This window comes from Camelus bactrianus, chromosome 4, assembly GCF_048773025.1.
Source record: "Camelus bactrianus isolate YW-2024 breed Bactrian camel chromosome 4, ASM4877302v1, whole genome shotgun sequence".
Lineage (NCBI taxonomy): Eukaryota > Metazoa > Chordata > Mammalia > Artiodactyla > Camelidae > Camelus > Camelus bactrianus.
This window is the reverse complement of record NC_133542.1, coordinates 19,653,320-19,680,303: the sequence shown is the minus strand read 5'-3', so window position 1 is coordinate 19,680,303 and position 26,984 is coordinate 19,653,320. Positions and strand designations below refer to the sequence as shown.

The following is a 26,984-nucleotide window of genomic DNA, read 5'->3' as shown; positions in this document are numbered from 1 at the left end:
ATTATACCCTCCAAGTAGCCAGTTTATTTCCTGGAAATATTTCACGTACAGAAGTCTATCTTATTAACCCCCCAGTGTTGTTAATTATGAATGTTTCAAGTCCGCCCTAATACTTCCATTCAGTGTATTACAGAGTTGCCTTCTGTTTGCCCACCTCATATACTCAGGCTGCATGCAACATACACTTCTCTTGGATAAAGTGCTGTCCCCCTAAAAAAGTTATTTGTTGTTTATTCAAAGAGAAGAAAGTTGTCTCTCACAACATTTCTTATCTCATCTGAGCTCTCAGCAACATTCTGCGCAGGCTGAGCCCTTCCTCCTAAAAACAGTTTCTTACTACTTTAGAAACCACACGCACTTAGCTCTTCCTACTTCTCTGATTATTCTTTCTTGGCATCTTTGTGGATTTCTCTTCCTCTGCCCACCTCTTAGCTACCCTCTTAGGTATCTCACTCTACTTACACTCATCATCCCATGGCCCCAGCGTCCCCTGTGTGCTGGTGACACTCATTATCTGGCACCAAAGCAAATCTCTCTTCTGACTCAGATGTACAGCTGTCCACTGGGCATTCTAGCCCAGATGCTCCACAAGAAGGTCAAGTCAGTATTTCTAAAACTAAACTCCCGAATCCCTATCTCAGTAAAGAGTACCCCATCCATTCAGCTTTCCAAGCCAAAATACAGGCATACCTTGGAAATACTGCAGGTTCAGTTCCAGAGCACCACAATAAAGCAAATATTGCAATAAAGCAAGTCACACAGTTTTTTGGTTTCCCAGTGCATATAAAAGTTGTATTTACACTGTTATAGACTATTAAGCATGCAATAGTGTTAATGTCTTTTTAAAAAACCTATATATCTTAATCTAAAAATGCTTTATTGCTAAAAATGCTGGCCATCATCTGAACCTTTAGTGAATTGTAGGAGTAACATCAAAGACACTGATCACAGGTCACCGTAACAAATGTAATAGTGATGAAAAAAGTTTGAAATATTGTGAGAATTACCAAAATGTGACTCAGAGAAACAAAGTAAGAACATGCTGTTGGGGGAAATGGCACCCCTTAATATGGGGTTGCCACGAACCTTCAATTAAAAAGAAAAAAAAAGTACCTGTGAAGCAGAATAGAATGAGGTCTGCCTATACTTCTAGACCATTCTGGCCCCTCTGTGGCTCTGTCACCCCTCCACTGCCCTCTGTTCTCACCCTGTACATGGTTTACCTTTGTCAGCTCTAGAGGATTGCAGCAGCTTCCTAACTATATTTGCCTTCTCGAGACCAGGGGTTGGCAGATGGCAGGCAGTGGCTTTACATTTTTTAAAGGACTATTAAGAATGGCCGTTAAAGGATCATTAAAAGAGCCATTGAAATCGAGCCCAAAGCTGTTTGATTGACTTGATCGAGGTTCTTGCACTTAATAAGTGGTGGAGCTGGGATTTGAACCCAATTTATTTAAAGGATTATTAAAGGAATGGCTTTTGCATTTTTAAGGGTTAATAAAAATATATAAACAAAAACTAGAATATACAACAGAGACCATAGGTATCCCTCAAAGCCTCAGATATCTGCCATCTGTCCCTTTCCAGAACAAGTTTACTGACTCTTCCTCTGGATCATTTGCCATTCTACCACTAGAGCATCTTTCTAGCAAAACTGTCCATGCTGCTCCCATGCTTAAAATTCTTTTCATGGCCTTCCAGCACTTGGGGATAAGTTCCAAACACCCTAGCATGATATAAAGCACCTCTTATCACCTGACATCTGCCTACTTCTCTGGTTTCATCTCCTACAAGACCCCCTCACTTCACCCCACTAAGTTCTGCCCTTCTGCAGTGTCCAATTAATTGCTGTTGACGAATTTGCCTTAGAACTTCCAACCCATTTTGTCTGCCTAATCCTGTCCTTCCTGACAGGAAGCCTACCCCTCAAGCCCGGGTCAGATGACCCCCTCCACGACCCACATAGCACCCTGTGTAATACTCTCTCTCAGCCTTACCACTGTGTATTAGAATTAGTTATTTTTGTATATTACCTTCTGGATGTTGTTACTCTTCCTCAAGGGCAGATGTTTAAGAATGTTCTTATTTTCTCCACCATTCCAGAACATAGCAGACACATAACGAACAAGAAACTGGTGACCAAATGAATAAAGGAATGATGAGTGCCAGTGATCGGGAGGGAGGTTTCCTAATCACTGGAGACTGTGGTCTGCATGGTTTTGCATAATCTGAACTTCCAGTCTCTAATGTGCAATTATGGCAGAGTTCTGGAGTGGTACCCATTCCCAATTTAACATTTCTGCCTTGCCCACATGTTCTCCACTAGAGAAGTTTTAGGACCCTGAGGCTCTGTGGCTCACAGCTGTATAATTTACAAATCACTGCTGTTGAGTAAGTGCAGAGTAGATTGCTTATGGCATCCTGTCTCCCATCACGTCATCATCCTCACCATCATTGCTAACTATTGAGCACTTGCTTGGAGCTACACACTGTTCTAGTGTTTACAGGTGCCCATTTATTCTTACAATAACCCTCTGAGGTCACTATCCCAATTTTACAGATGTTAAAATTGAAGCACAGAGATGTGAGATTCAGTTTGGCTCCAGGGACTGTTTCTTTGTATCGATTTTAACCTTAGTTGAATACGTGGACTTGCCACTGTTTTAGAAAGAAGCCACAGTGGGGCAGGTGGGAGGTCAGCTAGACCTCGCATAAATTAACATTCTATTTTCTAGCCAGATGATTGCCAATTTGTGAGGCTTCTGTTTTTATTGTGACATACCTGTTTCAGGGAAAGCCTTTTCTTCTATCATTTGTGCTACCTTTACATATACGCACCCAGCTGCAAACATGCCCAGTGCTGGACCCCTAATAGGCACTCAGTAAACATTGTCGCTGTCACATCTGTGTTTGTGTCTAACTGGGTATGTTTACAGTGTTGATGGCCTGTGCACGTTTGTATTTAGATACATAGACCACAAACAAGATGAAGCTGAACTGTTCCTTGCTTTTCAGTCACTGTTTATAAATACTGAACACTTATTGGGTCCTTCTACTCTTGACTACATTTTGAGTCAAGATTCAGGCAAAAGCCAACTCCAATTTACATTTGGATAAGGAGCAGCCCTAGCTGAAAAATCTTGTCCATAACTCTTCCCCACATCAGATACCAGGAGGCTCATGTAATTATGGACAAATACATGTTCAGTCCTCCTACATCTGAATCCAACTCCAGAAACAATAACTGTAAGGACACTGCAAACTTCTTAACAGAAAAGAAAAGCCACATTCTCCAAAACTGGCGCAGGGAGCTGGATTACCAAATTGGGAAGGAAAGCTGGATGAAGATTGATCCCTTCCTCTGAGAAAGATCTAAATACTACTGACAGCCGCACACTGGCAGGGAAATCTTTGCTTGCTAGTCAACACCTTTGGTCCAAGAGGGAGCTGATAGTCACAGTCTACTCATAGCTCAGCTAATATAAGTCTTAAAGCATTTAAACAAGACTCTCCTAATGGGTATGAGATTTTTCAAAGGAATGCAGGTGAACATGAAAAAGACTATGAAACTATATACTTTGAAGAAAATGCCGATTCCTTCCTAGGGGTGGAGAAGTGACTCGGAGGTGATACCCCATCCATGTGGAGTCCTAGGGAGCAGGCTAATGCCGAGGAGTTCCTGCCTTTTAATCCTGAAAAGCCTGCCCCTGCTTTCTTTCTCTTCTGGGTCTGGGTGTGCCCACTTCACTCGCCCCACCCCCTTCGTCAGGAGGAGCAAACACTGAGGACAGCCCGCAGTGGTAGAGGACAGTAAGGCTAGAATCACAGCAGGTTAGGTTCAAATAACAGTTCTGCCACTTAGTAGCCACATGAGTCCACTCTAACCTCTCTGAACGTTGTCTTTCTCATTAGTTAAATTAAAATGATCGTACCCTCCCTGCACAAGAGCAAGGGTGTGAAGAACAGAAATAATATCTGGAAAGTACCTGGCACACAGTGGATATTCACTTGACTGTATAATCAGTATCACTTAGATATGAGACCAATTTACCAAACCGTCTTCCAGGATGTCTCAAAATCAGGAGCTTCACTCTTACTTGGGGGACTCCTGGTCAATTGTTCAGAGTAGAAATAGAAAGGTGTCTAGGAAAACACAGTGTGATGGAGAATTTTCAGCCTAAATCCAGACAACAGGAGAGAATGCTTTTACTCTAGTGACAATTTTTGGCTGGCATTTCTGATCGGGTAGGACAGGGAAATCTGTATGCTCTGAATGTTTATACTTCCCAGAAAGCTTTGGACAGTGTTCCAAAGTAGTGTTGAATAGGAGATGAATTAAGGAGTATTTGGAAGGCTTTAGCTTGGGCAACAGAGTATCCACAGATGGAAACTTCTTAGAATGGAAGAGGGAATCAGATGGAAAATGCCTCCAGGGTCAGTTTCAGAACCGCAGTTGTGAATCATGCTATATGTAAAAGTCATAAGCACATGAAATGCAGTTTCTAAGTTTACAGATAATAGGAAAACTAGAGGCTGGGCAGATATAGGGAGAGAAGGAGAAACCAGTTTCAATTTGGTTTGGCTTGTTTCCTTTATGGAACTAAAGGAAATGGGGATGACAAATGTTTTTCTCAGTTGAAAAGTGTAAGAATAGCAAGTCAGAAGAAAAAGGAGCCATCCCAGTAAATATGTTTGGCCTTAGCCCAGAAAAAAAAAAGTATAGAAGATCATTGCAAGGTCATGGAAATGACCAGCATGAATCAAAAGCAGAGAATATGAGAGGACACGAGACTCAGTGACAACCAGCCACTGTCTGTTCTCTGAAAGTCTAGAAGGTCTCAAAAAATTCCCCTAGTGGTTAATTTATTCTTCTAGAAAAATGATCCTAGCAAATGGTAGAGTTCTGAAAAAGTGGTTAACATTTTTGTATAAATGAGGAAGACACTGAAACAAACCAGAAGTGAAGATTCTTCCGTGTTCTAGGTCAGGGTCAGCAAACTAACCTTGTCAAAGGCTAGAGAGTAAACATTTTAGCTTTGCAGACTCTCTATCTCTGTCTCAACCACTCAGTTCGGCCATTGTAGCCTAAAAGCAGCCACAGAGAGTACTTCATCTGGTGTGGCTGGGTGCCAATGAAACTTTATTTACAAAAGCAGGTGGCAGCTGACTGGAGTTTGATGATCTCTCTTCAAGGTAAATAAGAAACCCAGTCAGTCATTTTATGCCGGGTCTGTAGTTTGAAATGAATGACCCAGCAGGCAAATCAAACGACTCGTATTAGCAAATTAAGACTTAAGGACTTTCCAAAGGGAAGGAAGCTGAAGGGTTTGGAAGAAAGTGTGAGGACAGGGTTAAGAATGTGTGGTCAGGTGGCCTTTCCCATTCCAGAAATATTTCCTATATTTCCACCTGGAGCAATCATGGGGCTTCCGGCATTAAATAACTTTTAGTTGGCAATTACATTAAAAACAGCAAAGATTAAAAAAAAGAGTTGCCCTCGCCAAATGGTGATATGAAACTCTTCATGAACCTCAAATCTGTTCCCCAAAATATCTGAACAAAACAAAGCTCTCCCTTACAAGTCTCTGGGCTACTATAATTTTTGGTTTTAGAAAAAAATTCTTGCTCACAGAGAACGTCTTCTCACAGCGTTCTTTGTGTCCTCCAGCTTCAAGCTACTTAAAATCTAGAATATTCTTGTTAGTGGTTGTCCATCTCCCTGAGTAACTACAAACTTTGGCACAAATTATCCCCCAGCGGAAAACGAGGCCAAACCACATGCCTTCCAGCTATTTAAAATCCACAATATTCTTGTTAGTGATTGTCCATTTCCCTGAGTAACTACAAATCTTGGCACAAATTACCTTCTACCAAAAACAAAGCCAAACCACGTGCCTTCCTATTAGACCCCAGTGGATGCTTGGATAGTCAGTTTTTAAAAGGTCAAAGGTCGCTCCCCCTTCCTGAGTCCCTGCACCCGCTGAGCAAGTTACTTCTCTAAACTTTGCTTCTTCTCTAAAATGGGATCATAGTAACAATCTAGTCACATGATAGAATAAAATTAATAAAGCTAGTACACTTGTCTGCTAAATACCTGTTCCCACTCTCCCTTTGTGGTAGATTTGATTATCCTAATCTTAGACAACCCTCAGCAGGAAAAAAAAATCTGCATTTCAGGGTAAGGAAAAGACCTCATCTACTCCTAGGAGTTTGGAGCTGATATTCTTTGCCTGGTACCCTTTAACTTACTTGCTTCTTCTCATTCTTTTACTCTTAATATGGACATACTTTTTTTTTTTTTTTTTTTTTTTGCAAGGGCAGGATTCTGGCTTTTTTTTTAAGTATTCTAAAATTTCAGTATTTGGTTAATAATGTTAAAACAGTTATGGAAATAACTAGTTGTCCTCTTTCCAAGATTCCTGAGTCAAGAATAGAATTGAGGCAGTTGCCAACCCAGTGTGCCGTGTGGCCTCAGTCCTCTGTTTCTCTTCCCACCCCCAGTGCCTCCACCAAGGTAAACACTCTGTGGCCCATGCCCTGCTCTCTCCTTCAGAAAACCCCTTGCTCCTTCCGCATGGCCCTGACTTACGGATTTTTTTCTTGAAAACCCTCCATTTCTCCGTAATTTATCCATGACAAAGCAGCTCCTCCCAGTGCCCAGAATACATAGGCTGAGACAAGAGGAGTGAGTGATAATGGTGATGGCGATGTCAGCAACAAGAAAATAATAATAATAACTGCATTTCCACAGTATTTACTACACGTCAAGTACTTTTCTGTGTTCTTGGAATACCTGAACTCCTGCAGAATTATCACTACAGCCCTGGTAGGGCAGTAATTCTCCTTATTTTATAGATGAGAAGACTGTGTCCCTGAGAAGTAAGCGACTTGTCCAAGGTTATAAAGCGACTGAGTGATACAGCTGGGGGTGGGGTCCAGTCACTGTGGCCCAGGAGTCTGTGCTCTGAACCACTGAGCTGTATTGTCAAAATGATCATTTTCAGCTCCGTTTCTTTCAAGGTAACTACACAGGTGTTTTATTAAGTATTTATTCAGCATGCTAGCACTATACTGAATACTGAAGAAGGAACTATAAAAGAAATAAGAGTCCCAGCCCTTGAACTATTTGTTGACAGTGGAACTGAAGGAATGAAACGTTGTAGAGTGAAAAGGGGTTTGTAGTACAACTCAGAACAACTCTGGAAGATCAGGAAAGGGAGGGATACTTGTGGACTGTGGTAACCCAAGAGGCTGAACTTGAACTTGTTCTTAAGAAATGGGGAGAATTTGGAAGGATCACCAGGAGGAAGAACATGAATTTAGCCCAAAGCTGTGCAAGGAGAGTCAAAGAGGCCACCTTGAGTGGAAAGACAAGTCTGTGTTGGGAAGTGAGGCAGGTGACTTTGCAAGTATGAGGAAGACACTGTCCTAAAGAGAGAGGATATACCTATACAAGTTCTAGCCCTGTGTTGAGACCTAAAATGGATTTAAGAATGATTTGTTAGGGTGAGAGGCCTGAGATGGTACATCATGGCCCATGGAGCAGATGGGTATTTCTGTGTCCAGAGCTTGAAATTTTCCTCTGACAACTGGGAATGACAAGGAAGAATTTCAAGATGGTAATGTAGGTTACCACCACCTGTACCATTAAAAATTACTAATTTATTAGATGCATCTGATGTTCAGGCTGATGCTTTTTTACTTAGAAAACAGTAAGAAACTGTTTCTCAGAAATAGTTCCATAGAAACAGTTAGCTCACTCCTTTCTGTGATCCTCACAAGAACTCTCTGAGGTCCTCAATTTGCAGAAGGAACTTAGAGGCTCATAGGGTTGAAAGGCTTGCCCAAGACCACCACGCGATTCCATGTCTCTTGACTGAAGTCAGGAAACCTGCCCCTCTACTCTAGCTTCACAGGGTGGGTTGTGGACAGTACTGTGAGAGGTAGGCCTGCAGAAGACAGTGGTGTCACTGTTGAGCCAAGGATTTAGAAGGCATCATGATAGCTCCCCACATACAGGATTGTGAGAGCCTTTCCTCTAGACACCCGGAGCGGTCTCCTTTTCAAATGAGCATACTTGCTCTCTGTACGTGGCCAGTGCAGGAGAGCACATCCCCTCAGGGAGCTCGTGCTTGGTAGGACCGGCCCACAAGTGCTTTGTCTGTATCCTCCTCATGTGGATGACAAGGACTTTCCATGTGTAACTAAAACAATTATTTGTACTCTCTCAGATGGTTCTCCGTTTGTAGAATGCTTGAGAAGACAAGCTGTCACAAAGACACAAGTAAAGGCCACCAGAAAAGCAAAAATGTTCCTTCATTTTCTAGCGAAGAACAATGGCCAGAGAAATAAAGCAGTAAGTTTTAGCCCAGTAAACCAAACAGGAATGTGGATATGGGACGAAAGCAGCAAGTATTAATCTACCTAATGTGACCACAGTACTATGTGCAATGTAGGTCTTCATCATGCCCCATTCCGTGTCCCCTCATCTTCTAATTCCTTAAATTCCAAAACAACCCGAGAAATCTTTCTGGTTTGGCTTGGAAAGCAGCACTGTGTTTCTGTGCCTGTGCATTCTAAAACAGGCTTGTCAAGTCTGAAACCTAAATAGAAGCTGACAGAAATCAGCTACCAACAAATTTAATTAAATTAATAGAGTAGATGCCTGAAAAACAAAGAAAAAATATTTTTTCCAAGAATCTCTCTCCTTAGTTGCCAGGCTAGATAGGAGAGCCTAAAGCAAGCCTCAGTCTCCAGCAAGCCCTTTCCTTGGCCTCGTCATGTTTCCTAGAGAGTCCTGCATTGGAACCCTCTCTGGAAGTATTGCTCCCCCTAGTGGCAGCCTCCAGAGTCCCATCTACTGATTTTACAGGCATATGCAAGACACGACAGATAGAATTGTACTGGATTGAAAAACCCTATTTGAAATGACTCTAACACCAAATAACTATGTACTTCCTTAAGCTAAAGAGTTCAGTTTTATGAATAAAAACAATAAGTATACGCAATACATGAGAAATTCAGGTTTTGTCACACATAGATTTTGTCCTAAGACAATATTTAAACTGTTTTATGAAGGCAAATACTTCAGCTTCTTTATCTTTGTATAGACAGTTTATGGAATAAAAGAAAATGTGAATGCTAAGGCTTACAATCTAGATTCCTTCCTTTCCATTTCCATTATTCCCAACCTAGTTCAGGCCCTGATGGCTCTGTGCCCAGTGTGGTGGATCCTGCCCCCTTCTCTTCACCAGCTTTGTGGGAATTCTCTCCAGGCTTCATACAGGCAGAGAGCATCATGGCTCGCTCAGTAGCACCAGTGCCTGGAGGAACTGATGCAGTTGTAAAAGTGAAGCCCAACTTAAAATAATTGAGGTGGTTCAGGCCCAGCATGGGAGTGGGGCTTAGACGCTCTGCATGAGATCAGGCAGGAGCAATAGTTCTATGCAGAGAAAAATGACCAGAATATAGAGAGTTAATAAATTGTCGGGGGGGGGGGGGAAGTGGACCAATATCTTGAGCCCCTCTCACTTCCTTCCTCACAGTCTTTTCATCCCCCCCCTTGCTCGCATTTACGTCTCCATTTGGAATGTCTAATATCACCAATGGGAAGGTCTCTGGAAATACCAAAAGGTGGTCCAGAGCTTCCTTATACACTTCATTTTAACAGTTCCCTCTGCTGGACAGGAAAACATACTTCAACTGCATTTTAGAAGCTGATAAGCTGAAAGGTAGAGGAAGAGATTTGCCAACAGTGATGACGTAAATCTTAGAAACAAAATAAAGTTCAAAAGACTTGGCTTCTAGCCTCCTGTTCTGAACGTTCAATTCAAGAACCCTTTCTGATAAGGTTCTGATAGGGAAGCAACTATCCTAGCGGACTTGGGAGTTTAGCAGATTTAATCCCTGCCTTTTGAGTGTGCTAAAACTGAGTAATGATCTTCTAAGTTCAGTCATCTTAAGTGGTCAGTTCTGTTGAAATTTGGTTAAGCTTGTTTTCCTGATTCTTGCCTGGAAATTGTTTTGGAGTCATCCATGTTCCTGGGACATCGTAAAGATTTAAATCATAAAGTCAGTGTTTCATTTTTTAAATCTAAAACAGCCTGAACACCTGAAAAGATTTAGCAGGGGTACTGTGTTGCATCTATGAAGATTCCTGTTTTTAAAATAGTGATATTATTATTTAAAATATTGTATGGCTTACTAAAGATAAGTAAATTGTATATCATCTTTCTCTTATTAGCAGTTTGAAATTAACTAACCAATTAGCATGTAACTGTTGGACTTTGAGAGAAAACCCCTAATTTTGATGGATGAGTGGATGAAGGAATGGTGAGTTCTCTCACAGTCTCTCTTAGCCTCTATGTTGTCCCTCGAAAAGCCTCAACTCTAGTTCAGTGCCACAGAAGCCAGACTGTCCCTGTAAGAGCAGCGATGATCTGGAATGGCACTGAATCAAACACACACCATCCAGAAATTTCCCTTTGGCTAAGATTTTCTCTTTCCTTTCCCATTTTTACCAGAGCTGCCCATACACATAGCCAGACTGAAGAATGATTGATATAAGCTTTGCTTTTCCTGTCTCCTGCCTTTCCTCCAACAGGAGGTATGAAAAAGCAATGCAATGGGCCCAAGGCCAATAGCAGAGGTGAGGAGGCCTGATTCATTGCCAGACTAGTCACCCACCTCAGAATAATTAAGAGCTGACTAGAGACGGTGCCAAATGGCAAATACCATAGAGTCTGGAGGGGACCCAGAAAGAGACATAGTGGAGAAAAAGTGGGAGACGGTGTGGCTGGGACAGGGGATCTGACTCCTGGTCTTAATTTCATCACCAAGTCTTTTGAGTTCTCCTGACCTTTTCATGTTTTTTTTTTTTTCTTTCCCCTTTCTTGAAAAATGACTCCTTACCTGCTTGCGTCCTATGGATGAATGTTAACATGGTCTTAGGTGAACAGTTCTTGGCGCCTTTGGAAACTAGAGAGGTGGAAATAATCACGAAGATGGAAATGACTGACTCTGGGAGCCCCAAAGCTGCCACTAAATCATTTCTGTGCTGTTGAATGATTTATTGACCTAAACCCCTGCCAGGTCCGGCACTGAATCTCCAAAGTTCCCATCCAGTCCTTCCCCACAATGCTTCTGGGGTCCCACCTCCACATACACATTGCACTTATCATCAGCCTCAGCAAGTCACCAGGACATCAGCTTCAGGTCATCATTAGTCATTCATCTGCTAAGCTGCCCTAATGTTGCAGGTAGTTCTTAGAAACGGCATCAATCTGGAAAAGAAAAAAACAGTAGACTGAGATAGGAGTGGATTTTGAAGTTCATGGTAGAAATTCACAATTTGAGTCTTATCATTCCTTTCAGGTAAAGCAAAGTATCTGAACTATATGGTGATGATTCTGGAATGACCCTGAAGGGCAGACTTTGCCTCCATTCTGATGGCACCTTCTTCACAGAATAAGAGCCCTCTACCGAGTCATGTGGGAAATAAAACAATAAATAAGATCTAATTGTTCTGCCTGATGATATTTACAGACTAATGAAGGCAGTAGAATTGAGATATAGTTACATGTATAATTTCCTTCAAATGTGTGCGCCAAAATTCTCTTGTCAGCATTTGATTCCTGCCTGCCTCCCTCCCTCCTCCAAGCCTTAACAGGTGCCTTTCTCCATATGTGGAAGCTCTGCCTACTTTCCACCATCTATCCAAGCCCCACTTCTCCTTATATTATAGCTTTGCCTTTTCCTTAATCAGCCTTCCCCAAATTGATCTGCACCATCCATTCTGGCATCTCCTCTCACCCCTGATGTGTGTGTTATATGTACTCAGTGCGCATATACTGTCTGCAACAACTCTTAGCATTTAGACCAAGTAATCGACACACCACGTAAGCAATCCCAAACCTCCGTATTTAGGCTTGCCACCAGAATCACACCAATCAAACCAATCACAGTGGCAAGAGAGGCTGATTTCCTGTGGCTCGTTTGTGCCACTTGCTAAAACAGGGTTCTGAATATCCCCTGAGGTTCCTGCCAGCTTTACCAACAACAAATGGCAGAAAGGAGTCAACCGACCTGACCAGGTCTACGTTTCTTTTCTGTTGCTCCAGGATTCTTCTACAGCCAGATGATTCCTTACAGATCCTGTCACCTGTGGAAGCTGATGTGGGTTTCTACACTTGTAATGCCACAAACGCCTTGGGATATGACTCTGTCTCCATTGCCGTCACATTAGCAGGTAATATGAACATCCCCGTTCAATTCAGAGATCACTGAGTGGGTGTCTGCAGCATACCAAGCGGGCTGGGGGGCACATGTGTAAACGAGATCCACACCCTGCCTTCAGCAAGTTTATCATCTATCATTGTAATTAAAGGGGGCTAATGTGTAATATGAAGTACGTGCTGATAACCAATGAGGGTGCAGTTTCATTCCACCTGGGAGGTCTTAGACTTGGAGCAGAATTTTGATAAATGAAAGTGTGAGAAATACTCCAGACAGAAAGAACACGGAGCAGAGGAGACGTGTACAACTAAGTAGCCTGCTGGGGAACATGAACGTGACCTGACGCGACTCTGACACGACTGAATGGTCTTTCTGTTTCTCCTTGTCCCACCTGTTACAAAGAAGCCTGTAAGAGCCTGGGTAGCTGGGATTCTGTGGTTGTGGGTTGGAGCAGAAGTGTTCTTCTTTCTTTTTACTTCAACCTCTTGCTGTAATGCACCTGCCAATACTTTGCCTTTTTCCATAGAGGTTAGCAAAATATTCAGAAATTCAGTGACAACTGCAGAAAATTGCAATTCAGAGCACAGTGCCTCCCAAGGTTGTGATCTTGTAGTAATGTTCCTTTATAAAACCTTTCTTACGTAGGACAGATCTTTGCCTTTGAAACTGAGAGAGACCTTAGATACCAGCTGGATCAGGGCCCTCAATTCTCAGAGGCCAGACAACCTGAGGTCACACAGACACTCAGCTGGTGGCAGGGGGAGGGGAACTGAGGTCTCCTCACTCCCAGCTCATTGTTCCGTCCACCTTCCCACCGATCCTGCCAAACCGGGATCCCCTTTCTCAGATCTGGGCCGTGCAGCCTTTGTGGCGGTACGTTGCATGTGTTTGTATTTATTCTTTTCAATCGCCGCTCCCATCGGATGATTCAGTAGATGCTAGAAAAGCCGCATCACCCCACACTGACCTCATCGGTCCACACTGGGATTATGTTGTCACACTGTTTTCCAGTCACACGTGCTACTCCCTTGCATATCTGTTCAGCAACAGTATTCCTGCCCCTCGACCTGCGACTGATCTGTGAAGGGACCTTGAGCAGGAGGCTTTGCAGAGAAGATGAAAGCCAACAATGAAAAAGACAAGCTTAGTGGTCCTGGGGTAGATTAAAGACTGATATTATTAATGTGTATTTTTTTGTGAATAGAACATTTGCTTTTCCCCTTATGTATTCCAGTCACGATCTTTATGCCCCTCTTTATACCGAGCCCAGATGCTCAGCACCAGTCTGGTTAAACCTCTTCTGCCTTGCCTCCTCCGGCCTGCCTTGGCCAGGGCACTGCTGACGTCCTTCCAACTGCTGGCAAACAGTGGCTCTTACAAGGTTAACTCTTTTGTTTATATTTATCCAGATACGGTTCAGCTCTGTCACAGACTAAATACCCTTTGTTCACCTGAATTTAATACGATTCATGGAAACCTGTCTGGAATTAAGCAAGGCAATTGTAAAATCAGGGTTGTCTTCAGCTCTTTGAAAAGGAGCTGTTGGAGGCTGCCAAAATGTTCAAAGCCGGGGAAGAGAGAGAGCAGCCAAAGAGGCACAGGGAAAGGGGGAAAGGGGCTGAGCGATGAAGTAGTTTACGAAGACCACACCCAGGGCTTAGGGAGCTGCGTCCTTGTGCTTGGCTGGTGGGCTTTGTTCAGGTCTGCTGGCAAATCTGTCAAACAGTCACTCTAGAAGTTAAGGCTCAAAGGTTTATGTTATATTTGTGTCTTTACCTGGGATTATCATCTACCCCGGTGTCAGCGTCTACACGCACAGTTTTAAGTGACTCACTAGCTACTGTTCTGAGCGCACCCTCTGCCAAGTATTACCGCCGTATAGCAGCAGTAGGACTTGAGTTCTGTGCTCCGTGATGCTTACAGACTAGTGAAGGTGCTGGATGTATATGTGACTATCTAGAATTGAGAAATAGTTACAACTTCCTTCAAATGTACTCATCACAATCCTGGGTAGCGATGTATATACAACCTACATATAATGTAAATAAGAGTGGGGGTGCGGGGATGATGGACATCATGCATTCCTACGTTTGATTACCAGTTTCACTGTTCATTAGTTGTGTGACCTTGAGCAAAGTGTATAACCTCATTGAGTCTTCGTTCTCATCTGTAAAAGGGAAATTAATCATCTTTTACAGGGTTGTTGTGAGGTTAAATAAGATTGCACGTGTGAAAAAGCACTTAGCCCAGTGCCAGGCGCATAGTTCACACTCAATAAATGTTTCCTTTCCTTCCTCTAGCTCTTCTAAAATGAAACACATCCTGAAAGTGATTCTAAAATATGTAAAACATTAGCCCAACTTTGCTTCCGTGTATATTTCACTGTGTCTTCACACTGAAAATTCTTTAGTGTGGACTTAGGAGCTGATTCTGCTTACCTGGAATCAAATCCTCATATATCTCAGTGTTTCTGTACTTTAAAGACATTGTGGATTTTTTTTTTTCTTTGACATCACTATAAATGTAGACCAAAGGGGGAAAAATTTTTTTTGAGGCTCAAAGCACTCAGGTGTCCCCATGATTTTGTAAGGAGTGTGTGGGCTTTGGTCTCACCAATGCACCTGAGTTGACCAGATGTGGGGAAATTTGTTTACAGTAATTCAGAAGAGCAGGCAGAGCATGGCAGATAAGCCTGCAAGGTCTGGATTTGAATCCTGGCTTTGTGATTTCCAAACTGCGTAACCCTGAGTGGCTTCTTCAGCCTCCCCAACTCCGACTACATTTGTAAAATGGTGGTAATAACGGTGTTTGACTCAGAAGGTTCTCGTGAAGATGAAATGCATATTATTCTTGTAAAACGCTAATGCATGTGCCAGCATGTAGCAAGCACTCAATAGTTGTTAGCTATGATTATTATTGTAAGGATAAAACAAAAGCCAGGTTATTTTCACAGTAGGGGAGATGCCTTTTCAGAGACGGAAACCCTTTGTAGAGCCCCCCCCCCTCTAATGTCTTAACAACTCAGTGTCTCAGTATCAAGGGGGAAGCTGAATTAGCCATCTGAAAAGTGGCTGGAGTGCCTGGATTCAGGGCAAGGGAGGTGAGTTCATGAGGACTGTTTCACACGGGCCACGGGAAGGGGGGCCTTGTGAACTCTCCCCGGTCCGTGACTAGACCTCTCCCGTTGAGTTGCCCCACCCTGAGTTGAGTGTGTTGCCAGTTCAGCCTCTCAGGTTTGTTGTAGGTCCATTGCTACTCTCTACAGAATTTTTATTTAAATATATAAACACCATTTAGTTTTAGACATACCAACACAGCCAGACCTTCCCTGCTCTGCCCTCTTTGGGCCTATAGAATGTGTTTTTTAGTGCCCTTTGCTTCTCTCTGAACTCATCCAGTTATGTGTTGATTTTATCTTTTAAGCTGCAGAGATCTGAGAGTACTTTTCAAGTATCTCTCAGCATGGAGAAGGCTAATATTTCTGTATCTGCCTCCCTGGGCCAGGAAACTCACAGCCATGTCAACCCAGTGGCACAGAGTTCCTCTCTGTCCTCAGTTGACTTAATTGGATGCCTGTTTCACTGCACAGGTTGTCGATGAGAAGGGAGGGTAGCAGGAGGTAGGGAGGAGTATAAGATTATCACCAAAATGTCACATACGTAACATTCTGAACACCTGAATACTTTGTGTGCAGGTATAAACAGAGTTAGGTAAAGGAGCGTGTCTGGTGGGCACAAAGAAAAGTTTCAAGAGCCATCTTAACTAGTCAGATTCAGCACTCAGCCAGGTTGCTCAGAAAGCTTCCAGATCTGAATGGGGTAGGCAGCGTTTTGAAGGAAAGCAGTAGTTTCCTGGTAAATTGCTTCAGGCTGGATCAGTGGAGTGGCGATCTACTTAGCAATGCAGATGAGGCCTGCACAGGTGTAGACCACTGATGAGGTCATAACCATAAGGGAAACGTTTTCGGTTGTCATTGATTTTATAAGATCACAAAAGAGATACTGTAAGGCCTGCTTGACATCATCAATGGAAAATGAGAAGATGGGGGCTGGGGGATGAGCGTATCTTTCATTGAAAGGAGAGAAGACAGATGAGCTCACCCAAAGTTTTCACAGGAAAAGAGAGACAGAAAATATTTCTCCTTTCCTGGCATGTTTTTCTGCTTTTTTATGAGTTGAATAGCTGACACATATTGTGTCTAATAAAGAGATCACAGAAACCTCACTGGGAAAATAAAAATAAAAAGGCAATTGTGTTCTTTTTAAATTCTTCTTTCTCTGCCCCTTCCTCATTATGACTTAGTAGCTACAATAAAAGACAAGCAGTTTTGTAAGGTTTTCATAATGTAAGTCATTTTGAATTGGCATTTCTGAATTTTTCATCTAGCAGCTCTGTTAACCAGAGGAGGATTTGGCTTCATAGAGAGTTAGACTCAGCAAGGGCTTTGTCATCAGTGGCAGAGACTGACACAGGAAGGTGTGCTCGGTGCACTAGATCAGAGAGAAAGGCACACAGGTTGGGCTCTGTTCCTGGTGGTGCTCTGAACAACGGGCAGTGGCCATTAACTACTTCACGCTGCCGTCCAGGTACCTCATTATCTGATCCAATACTTAGTATCCAAGGCCCTTAAGTTTTCCCCCATCTGTATAGATGTGTAGCATGCCCAACAAAGAGGCCTGGTGTTGATAGAATTTAGGTAAAATGGAATTAGAGTATAGCAGGAGAATCCAGCTTACTCTGCTCCCTAGTAGGTTAGAGGAGACAAACAGGGCAGTACAAGTGTTCTAGGCCAGCCTGTCGCACATCCTGAGAAAGCAATTACCACATCTGTCCAGTGGGGTGAGGGAAGGATGGGTGGTTGGACAGGCAGTGGGATACACTGTATCCTTGGCCAGTTGTTTCTAGGAGAGGCTGCAGCATCATGCAGCTGTGCTAGGTGTGGGGTCTTTGTGTGGGCCCCTGCAGTGGCACATGCGAAAGAAGTTATGACAGCATCACTTGCTCCCATAGCATCTTGAGGAGTCATCAACTTCAATTGCATAATTAGAAGAGATAGTGACAGTAACCTGAATAGCTGAACACACTGGCATTGGCAAAAAATGTCTTTAGGGAATGGCAGTGGAAACAAGGGAACAGAAGAAAGCCATCCAGCCTGGGGATGTTCAGGAAAGGGCAGTCCAAGCCCTCCCTACTTCCTTAGATCCTAAGGGCCCTGCGATATTTATACTGAAGGCACGCCAACTAAACAGCATCTCAAGGGCAAAGAAGTATCAATTCTTCCTCATTTTTTGTGCGGGATAATTAATTAGTAGTCACAGTGCTGACCGTGACTCATCAAGAAAAGGTTAAATTAGGTTAAAACTATTTTATCAGTTTTATTGAGGTGCGATTTACATACCATAGAATTCACCCATTGTAAGTTTTCAATCCAGTGATATTTTAGCAAATCTTCTAAGTTGTGTAGCCATCACTACAAGCCTAGGTTGTTGTTTTCCTAAAAACTTTCTTAAAAACATACTGTATAAGTCAACCATTTAAAATATACAACTCAGTGGCTTTTTAGCACTTCAGACCCGTGCATCCATCACCACACTCAATTTTAGAATACTTATGGATGTAAAGTGATAATTCATTGTGGTTTTAATTTACATTTCTCTAATAACTAATGATGTTGAGCATCTTTTCATACGCTTATTAGTTGTTTACACATCTTATTTGTTGCAGTAGCAACTTTGGTGATATAGACAGTGTATATGGCCTGTATATTAGTATTTTTATTGCTGCTATAACAAATTACCACAAGCTTAGAGTCTCAAAGCAGCACAAATATATCATGTTAAGAGTCTGTTGGTCAGAAGTCAGGAATAGCCTTACCAGGATAAAACTGAGGTGTCAATGAGGTGCACTCCTTTCTGTAAGCTCCAAGGGAGAGTGATTTTCCTTTTCATTTGGGTTGTTGGCAGAATTTAGCTCCTTGTGACCTAGGACTGTGGTCCCTGTTTTCTTGCTGGCTGTAAACAGGTTCTGGAGGCTGCTGCATTCCTTAGCTCTTGGCCCTCTTCCTCCACCTTTAAAGCTAGCAATGGTGAGTTGAGTCTTTCTCATATTGCCTCTCTCTGACAAGCTCTTCTGTCTCCCTCTTCTGACTTAAGAGCTCGAGTGATTAGATGGCCCACCTAGATAATCTAGGATAATTTCCCTATCTTAAGTCAGTTCATTAGCAACCTTAATTCCAGCTGCAATTTTAATTTCCTTTTTCCGTGTAATACAACATGGTCACAGATTCCAAGGATTAGGATGTAGACGCCTCAAAGACAAATGCAAATCTAATTCTGATGGACCTTCCAGTTTTTCCATATAAGCCAAACCAAAACACACACATCTTTTTTTTAATCTTTCCATTTTTCACTGAGCCTAACTAACTCAAATTTTTAAAAATTCTTTCCAGACTAAACATGTCAGTGATCTGAATATAGCCTGGAGGCTACCAGTGCCCTCTGGTTAAATTTTCCATTTTCTATATTCTCTGCTCCTATGTTATACCTCATTCCCCAGTATAGTTAGAGTGTTACCAAAGTGTAATCATTTATTTTATTAGATTATAAATTATATTAACTAAAACCAGGTAATGATTTGGATGGGAGAGAAATATTTGTTTTTTACTACTATTAAAAAGGAACCTTATTGTAATAATAGAATAAGTAAGATTTGGGGGAAAGAATTTGCCTCATTACAAAACTTAAGTGCAGATTTAGAATTATAAACCTGTGTCCTTACTGTAAACGGGGGGATTTTCAATAGATGCACACTTGGGTCTTTTTTGACCTAAGAGTTCATGAATCTCTTACATACAAATAAAGAACAGCAATCTCCATCCACCACTGCCAACTATAAACTCCCCTCACTTGAAATTCTAACATTTACTAATTTACTTCCTTTATCTTTGGGAGACTAGAAGACTAGATGGCAAAGAAGTAGAGCTTTTGTAATGAAGTCCAGGAAAAATTACAGATGAAGGGAAAAGGTATCGTAGGATAGGTGAAGAGAAAGGGGATAAAGTTGACTAAAAGGTCAAACACTGACTCAGCAGGTGGGAATGAAGGAGACCTTGCAAGAGAGACAGCAGGACAAGAAGGAGTTAAGAATTCCTGAGCTATAAAAAGTGAAAGGCATTTGGAAGGACAACCAGACTAAGGAAAATATCATGCATTTTAATGTAAAACTATTATCTGTAACAAAGCAACTCTTGTTGAATTGCCAGGTAGCCAGATCCTCTGAAGTTTCTGGCCAGCATGGGATGGTAACTGGACATGACTAGCCAGGATTTTTCATTACTGATTTCAAATGTATAAGATGTTGTTAGTATTTTTATAAAAGCTTTCATTGGTTCACACTGATTGTGGTCCCTTAAACTTTATTTGACTCATGAGTTCTTTAATTCTTCAACTGGAAATTCTCATTTCAGAGAGTTTTCACAGATTCAACGCTAGTGGCCCTTACAAGAGGCCTATGATAATTGCAGTATAAGTAGAGGCTAACATTTTTTAAGGCATTGCTTTGATAGTCTCACTTGTTACAGGCATTATCCATTGATTAAAGCTGGATGAAATATAATTTACTTAGTTTTAGGTATTGAAAGTGTGTGAAACTTACAGCATCGTATTGCCGTATATTCAAATATTTTAATTAGTGGGCATCACTATCTTGTTCACTTTTCTCTTGAAATCAGATCTGGGGCTCCTGTGGGTGCCCCTACAATTTTCTTGAACAGTGTTGTGGGCGTCCCCAGCAAGTCAGCCTGGCGGATGTTGTTTCACAGCTTCTCTGGAAGTAGATACTTCCTGGGGTATCCAACGAGAGCATCCTTAAGCTTTCTCTCTCTGTCCAGAGACTGATACCAGTTTCAGGAGAAGTCAAAGTATTTCTTCTTCTAATTATCCCGAAACCCGCACAGTTCTTCAAAATAGAAGCAGTCAAGTTCCTTCTCACTAATGGATTTGTTTCTTTTCCTCTTTCCTGCCTTTTCTTGTTTCTTTAAACTTGCCCTTCCTGCGTGTTTTCTTGGTTTATCGAAAACTAAGTATCGGCTTATCAGCGCCTTCTTCCTGTATCATAGTGGAGATAACACTGATGATAGCTAACATTTATTCAGACCTCATGCTGTGCGAAGGAAGGAATCATTCAAACAATTTTACAAGCATTAGTGTACTTACCGTACTCTCTTATGTACTCTCAGCCAGTAGAAGTAGAAAACCAAGGCACAAAGAGATTAAATAACTTGCCTAAGGCCGTTTAGCTATTGTGATGGAGTCTAAACACCTATCATATAGGTTCCATTTCTCACACCCTTGCCTGCTTCAGGCATCACTACTTACCACGCACTTTTGTTGCTCAATCCTCATGAATATAACCCAGAATCCATATCTGAGCAGACCTCCAAGAAGACTCTGCCAGTTGCTAGTTTAGGCATCATAATCTCAAACCTAATTGCCATTTTGGCATCCTTCCTGGAGCTCTCAGGTTATCTCCAAGCCTGCGTCCTGCAGTCCCGGCTTCTGTCATTGCCCAGTTTCCCAGTCACTTTCAACAAGTCTTCTTATTCTCCTTGGGAATGAAAGCACATAAGCGCTTCCTAGCATAAATCACCTCTAGCTTAAGAGGGAGAATCTGAAGTCTTCAAATTTCAGTTCATTTTTGGTGGCTAAGGGTCATAAAGAACCATTTTTAAATGACGTTTGTGACTTACAATGTTCGAAGGATTGAAAGAGAACCGATTTGATTCCTTCAATCAATGAATCAAAAATATTCATTAAACCTGGATTAATTAGCATTTGCTAACCACCTTTACAAACAAAATCATAAATATATGATGGTTAAAATGTAGTCAATTATTTCTTGCTCACATCATGTCTCAAATTACAGCACCAGAGGGTTTCTATGGTTTGGGTCAAGAAGTGGCACCTTTGACTTGTGCTTGCCTTCCGTCTGCTAGAACTCAGTGCCTTGCCCTCACCTAACTGCAAAGAGACTGGGACATGACCCCACTGTGTGCCCTGGAAGAAGAAGAAAGGGATTTGGTTAGTAGCAGATCTGTCTCAGCCAGGGCTTCTAAAATGGAAGGCGTCTTGCTGTTGAAAACAAAGTTTCTCTTAGCAGAGGCTTGAACTTTGGGCCTGAGAGTTACTTACAATGCTGTCTGCTCTTGGCTGCACTCAAAAAACAAACCTTCATCTCCTCTGGCTCCTCTCTCAGTCACCCTTCTCCTGGGCCAAAGATATTTTTCAAGCACATATGTTTAGATTTTTTTTTTCCCATTGGGTTTTGATCTTACCCAGAGTCACACACGAGGGAACGAGGCGTGAGGCAGAACCCAGACTATGCACAGGAATGTATTTCCAAGCATTGCTCCTGGGGCTGCTCATCTGTCCTGCTGGTCTCTCCAGCTACTGGTCCTTCAGGGTCAGGACAGTGCCTGTTTAGTCAAACACCTCTGCTGGAAAGGCATCCCAAGGTGCCACGGCTCCACATCAATGGATACTGACATGCGAGTGTTCACTCATCTCAGGTTCACCCACTTACCACTGAGGCTCTGAATCCCCTGTTCCTTGTCACTTCGACAGGAGCCAGAATCCAAAATCTAAGGGTATGATGAGGCCTGAAGGAAATGAACAATAAATGATTCTCTTAATGCTTCTGTTTCTATATCTGACTCTCTTAAAGAGGCTTGATTGCTTATGTTGGACGTGATAAATTGAAAAGCTTGCCTTTGTTTCCATGTTCTCATTTTTCATAAGTGTATATAGATATAAAACTAGGCTTAATCGCCTTAGATGTATAGCTCTCATGCAACTAACACAGATTTACAGATTCAGTGAAAGAGTAAGCAGTAAACCCCATCGATTTCCGTAAAAGAATGCTTATGTAATCTGCTAGCTGACGCTGACCCACAGGGATGATGTGGTGGCTTACAGGTGGGCGTGGGCCTGACGGCTGAGGTTCCGCACACACTGCCGAGGCTCTGTGATCATCGCTCAGCCCTCTTCATGCTCTTTTTTCCTTTAATCTATAGTGAAAGTCTTTTTGGCCAGGCATGCTGTGACTTTTTTTTTTTTTTTTTTTAGCATTCTCTTAGCACAAATACATAATTTATCATTTCACTCCCCCTCTGCATCTCTCTTTCTTTTTCTTTATTTTTCTTTCTTCTTCCATGTAAAGTAATATTAGTTAATGGGGTTGTAATCGAGCACAGAGGCATGGCATCACACAGCAGTACTCACTCACTGAGGGAAGACCCAGGTTATCTAAAATGGACTTAAGTGTTTTTGTTTTGTTTTGTAGTTGACCATTGAAATAAGAATTCCAACTTGGAATTTTCTGCTAGAGAAGTAGTGGTCTCTCAAAAGAAATCTCAGCTCTCACCAGGAATCAAGAAAAACTAACACTGTGTAATTAATTAATTAACAAACCTGACTGCAAGTCAGAATCAGCTGGGAAGTCATTCAAAATAGAAACTAGAGGTTCCATGCCACCACCTGAGATTCAGGTTTCGTAGGTCCAAGAATGTGACTTAGTAATACGTGCAAGGTTTTTCTAATAGATTTAGAGGGTCAGTTGATTAAGAAGCATCATTTCAGTCTAAATTTCAATTATAGGTACTTGGGTAACTGTGCTTTGTCTTAACAACGGATTATGAAGGTAATAAGAATGCATAAGGAGACGTGTTCACAACAGTGCCTCTAGTGACAGGACAAAAGGCCGTTACTTTTCAGCAGAAGCTCAATATAATTAATTAAGGGCTGGATTTAATTCAGTGACATTTGAATTTTATAGCTATACACTTGCAACTATAAAACCACCTTTATTATTAAAATTCCTGTAGGAAAAATAACTTGGTAATTGTGAGTCTGAAGCTCTCTGGTCCCTAACCTGCTTCTCCCCATTGACAGTTGTTTTTATTACACAGTGAGGCAACTATTTATGTAGCAGGACAGATTATGTTTTTAATAAGTGCCCAGGGGGTTCTGAGGCAGCCAGTCCACAGACAGGGTTTGGAATCTCCAGTTATAAGCACTGGACTTGAGGTCCAAGTTCTGGGGTCTTGTTCAGCTCTACTACTTGCTTGTTCTTTTGCCTTGGACAAACCATGGGACTTTTCTTAGCTTAAGTGCCTCATCTATATTAAAGATGGGAAATTTTTTACCTGCCTCTCAGGGTTTTTATGACAAAAAAACAAATGCAGGTAATGCACATACCACACCATATGTACACTTAGATTGATTTACTAGACATTTTTTGAGGACCTACTATGTGTAGGACTAAGTGATAGGAATAAAGAAGAGGACAAGAGGGATGTGATCCTTGATTTTATGGAAGTTACATGGTGATGGGCGGGAGGCAGAGAACACACAAATAAATAAGGTAAATTTGGATAGTTCTGGTGCGTAGGAAGAAAACAAAATTGGCATTGAGCTACGTAATGGCTGGCGGGGGAGTGAAGGGATGCACGTTTTAGATGAGATGGCTGGGAAAAGCTCCAGCAGAAGCTGCTATTTGCGTGGAGACATGAATGACCGGAAGATAGCTGTGCAGAAGTCTGTAGGTGGATGTCTGTAGGGAGAGAACGTCTGGGACAGATGTGTTGATGTTTTGGAGGCAGGGACCACAGGCCAGTGTGGCCAGAGCAGCAGTGATCGATGCAGAGTGTGGCCTCAGTGAGGCAGGAGGGGTCAACAGCTGAGCCTGAACAAGTAGGGGATGATTGGTCATGAAAGGGGCTTGAAATTTTGTCCTGACTGCACTGAAACACACACACACACACACACACACACACACACACACACACAATAATTTAAGCATAGGAATTATGTGATCTGATTCATGTTTTAGAAAGGTCACCCTGGCTGTCATGAGAAGAGACTATAGTGAAGGGACAGTGGGAGCAAAGAGACCTGTTAGGCTGTGGAGTAATCCAGCCAGAGAGAACATGGCAGCATCAGATTATAGGAGTAGAGGGGCTGGTTAGATTTAAGGTATATTTGGAGCTAGAGCTTCTTAGGGTAGGGAGGTAAGGTAAAGATGCTAGCATTAATTCACTGTTATTTCACTTATATTCAATACATTTGAGATTATGTATGATCTGATGTGGAGATGAGTGATTTCATACTATAATGATTTCTGAGACTAATTAATGCAGGTGCTAATGAGAGAATGCAGCTGGAATAATACTGCATTCTCCATACATAATCTCGAAAGTATTGAAAATAAGTGAAATAAGTGATATAAGGGAAAAGGCCCCCAAATAGGTAGAGAGAGCCTATGCGTATATTCAAAGGTGAACTCCTCAGAACCTTACTCAAGTTTCTGTCCTTAAACGTAGATCTAATGAGCTAATAACCTGTGCCTAGAAGGCAGTTAAAAGGGAGAGGAGAAGAAGGAGGGATGGCTTCTAATACGAGGCTGTGTGACAGTGCAAGCAGAAAGAAAGGATAAATGGATGACAAAGAAAACAAAGTCTGAAAAGCAGGTACAGGACTGCAAAGGGCCCTGTTAATTATGGTTTTCTTTACTGTTAATGAAGGCACAGAAGAGTGAATGCCATTGTAGATTGTTCTGCCTGTAAAATGATTGGAACAAAATTAAATCCATTTGGCTTACAAAAAAATTAAGCTTTGGGTATATGAAAATGATCTCATGTGGACCCTTATTTCCCAAAGGTGCTCAGTAAATTAATCTTTTCATTGTGTTTTGTGGTCATGTACATGAAGTGTGCTGTATTTTTATCCTCAGCTGATAAAGGCCAATTAAAATGTAACATGCACAGAACTTCTACTTCTGGGAAGATAGTGTAGATGCACTTTTCCCTCTTCCTCTCAGTGAATACAGCTAAAATTCAGACATTATATATAAAACAAATGTAAGAAGACCAAAAAGTGGACAGGAGAAAGCAGACTGGCTAGGGACCTTGGGTACTGAGGAGTGATACAACTGTGACTTCCTTGGGGTTTCCTTTTTCTTCACAAATCCTAAACTTGGAGCTAAAGAAGCCAGCCACCAGGAAATACAACAGGAATGACAACAGCAGAATGTCTCAACGAAAGCCTGCTTCCTGCAGGCAAAGAACTAGGAAAGGGCAACCTAGCAAGACAGAAAACTTCTAGGAACTATTTCTCTACTCCAAACATCACAGAAAACACTATGATCCACCATCACCCACACCAGCAAAGCCTGAGTGTGGAGACTAGACTCCTTGTCAGACTGAAATGAGGTTCCCCAGCACCCCCACAGACATGGTATCTGAGAAGACAGATTTCATTCCCACAAGGGCGCAATGCGGAGACCACATGGGGATCCTGGAGTTCCACCCTCCCCCCACAGCGCCCCCCTTACTCTTCCCTCTGGGGTGGTGGTAGAGAAAGCCTCCTAGAGAATTTGAGTCTTCACCACCACCCAGCAGTAACAAGGCCCCTCCCTCGGCAGTGTTAGGGGAGACTACATGGAGAGCCAGAAGCTCCACCCGTGCCCAGCAGTAGTGAGGAGCCCCTAATGGGTCACAGAGGAGGCCAAGTGGAGGACCTGGACTTTTGCTTTCACTGGGTAGTAACCAGGCGGCACCTCCCTGCTCCCTGACCTGGGTAATTTCAGAGAATGCCGGCTCAAACAGATTTAAATAAGATCCAGAGTTGCATAATACAATGTGAAAATGTCCAGGTTTCAACTGAAAATACCAAAACCCCACTTTCACCACTTTTATTCAACATAGTGCTGTAAGTTCTATCCAGTGAAATAATCCAAGAAAAAGAAAGAAAAGGCATATAGATTGAAAATGAAGGAGTACGACTATTTGCAGAACGAATGATCACCTACTTAGAAAATCCCAAGGAATCTACCCAAAAAAAGTTCTGAAACGAGTATGTAAGTCCAGCAAGGTCACACACCACACAAAACTCAACTGCTTCTGTAACTAGCAATGAACACATGGATGCTGATATTTAAAATACGGTATCGTTTACTATCCCTGGAAAAAATAACTGGGTATAAATCTAACAAAATATGTACCGGACTTGTATGCTGGGACCTACAAAACTCTGATGAAAGAAAGTAAGGGAAATCTAAATAAATAGACATGCAGTGTTCATGGATTAGAAGGCTCAACACACCAAAGGTGTCAGTTCTCTCCAAATCGATATACAGAGTTGTGTAATTCCTGTCAAAACTCTAGCAAAATCTTATAGTTGTAGACAAGGTCACTCTAACATTCGTGTAGAAAGGCAGAGAAACTAGAATAGCGAGGAATAAAGTGGGAAGAATCAGCCTCAAGAGTCAATTTCAAGGGCAATTACAACTACAATAATTAAAACTGTGTGGTTTGGTAGAGAGAGAAACGTGTAAATCAGAACAGAAGAGAGAACACACAAAACTACAAAAATATACCCAGCGGATTCTGACAAAGATACAAAAGCAATTCAGTGGAAGAAAGAGCTTGTTCAGTAAATGGTGTTGGAGCAATGACACATCCATAGGCAAAAAGCAAATGAACTTTAACCTAAGTCTCCCACCATATACAAAAATTAACTCCAAATGTAGCACAGACTTAAATGTAGAATGTAAAACTATGAAACTTTTAGGGAAAAAGTAGGAAAAAATTTTCAGTGTCTAAGGCTAGATAAAATACTTCTTACATTTAACATTAAAAGCATAATCCATGAAAGGACAACTTGGCAAATTGGACTTCATCAAAGTTAAACAGTTTT

At 41.9% G+C, this 26,984-nt stretch overlaps 1 protein-coding gene across 3 annotated transcripts in view; it reads left to right on the top strand.

The window, feature by feature from the left end:
• ADAMTSL1 (ADAMTS like 1) overlaps nucleotides 1–26,984 on the top strand; it is an 825,746-nt gene that overhangs the window by 712,127 nt on the left and 86,635 nt on the right. For all 3 annotated transcript variants that reach the window (XM_045509897.2, XM_045509896.2, XM_010946030.3), the window contains one exon: nucleotides 12,120–12,247. In XM_045509897.2, the coding sequence (XP_045365853.1) occupies nucleotides 12,120–12,247 (128 nt within the window). The remainder of the gene's footprint in view (nucleotides 1–12,119; nucleotides 12,248–26,984) is intronic.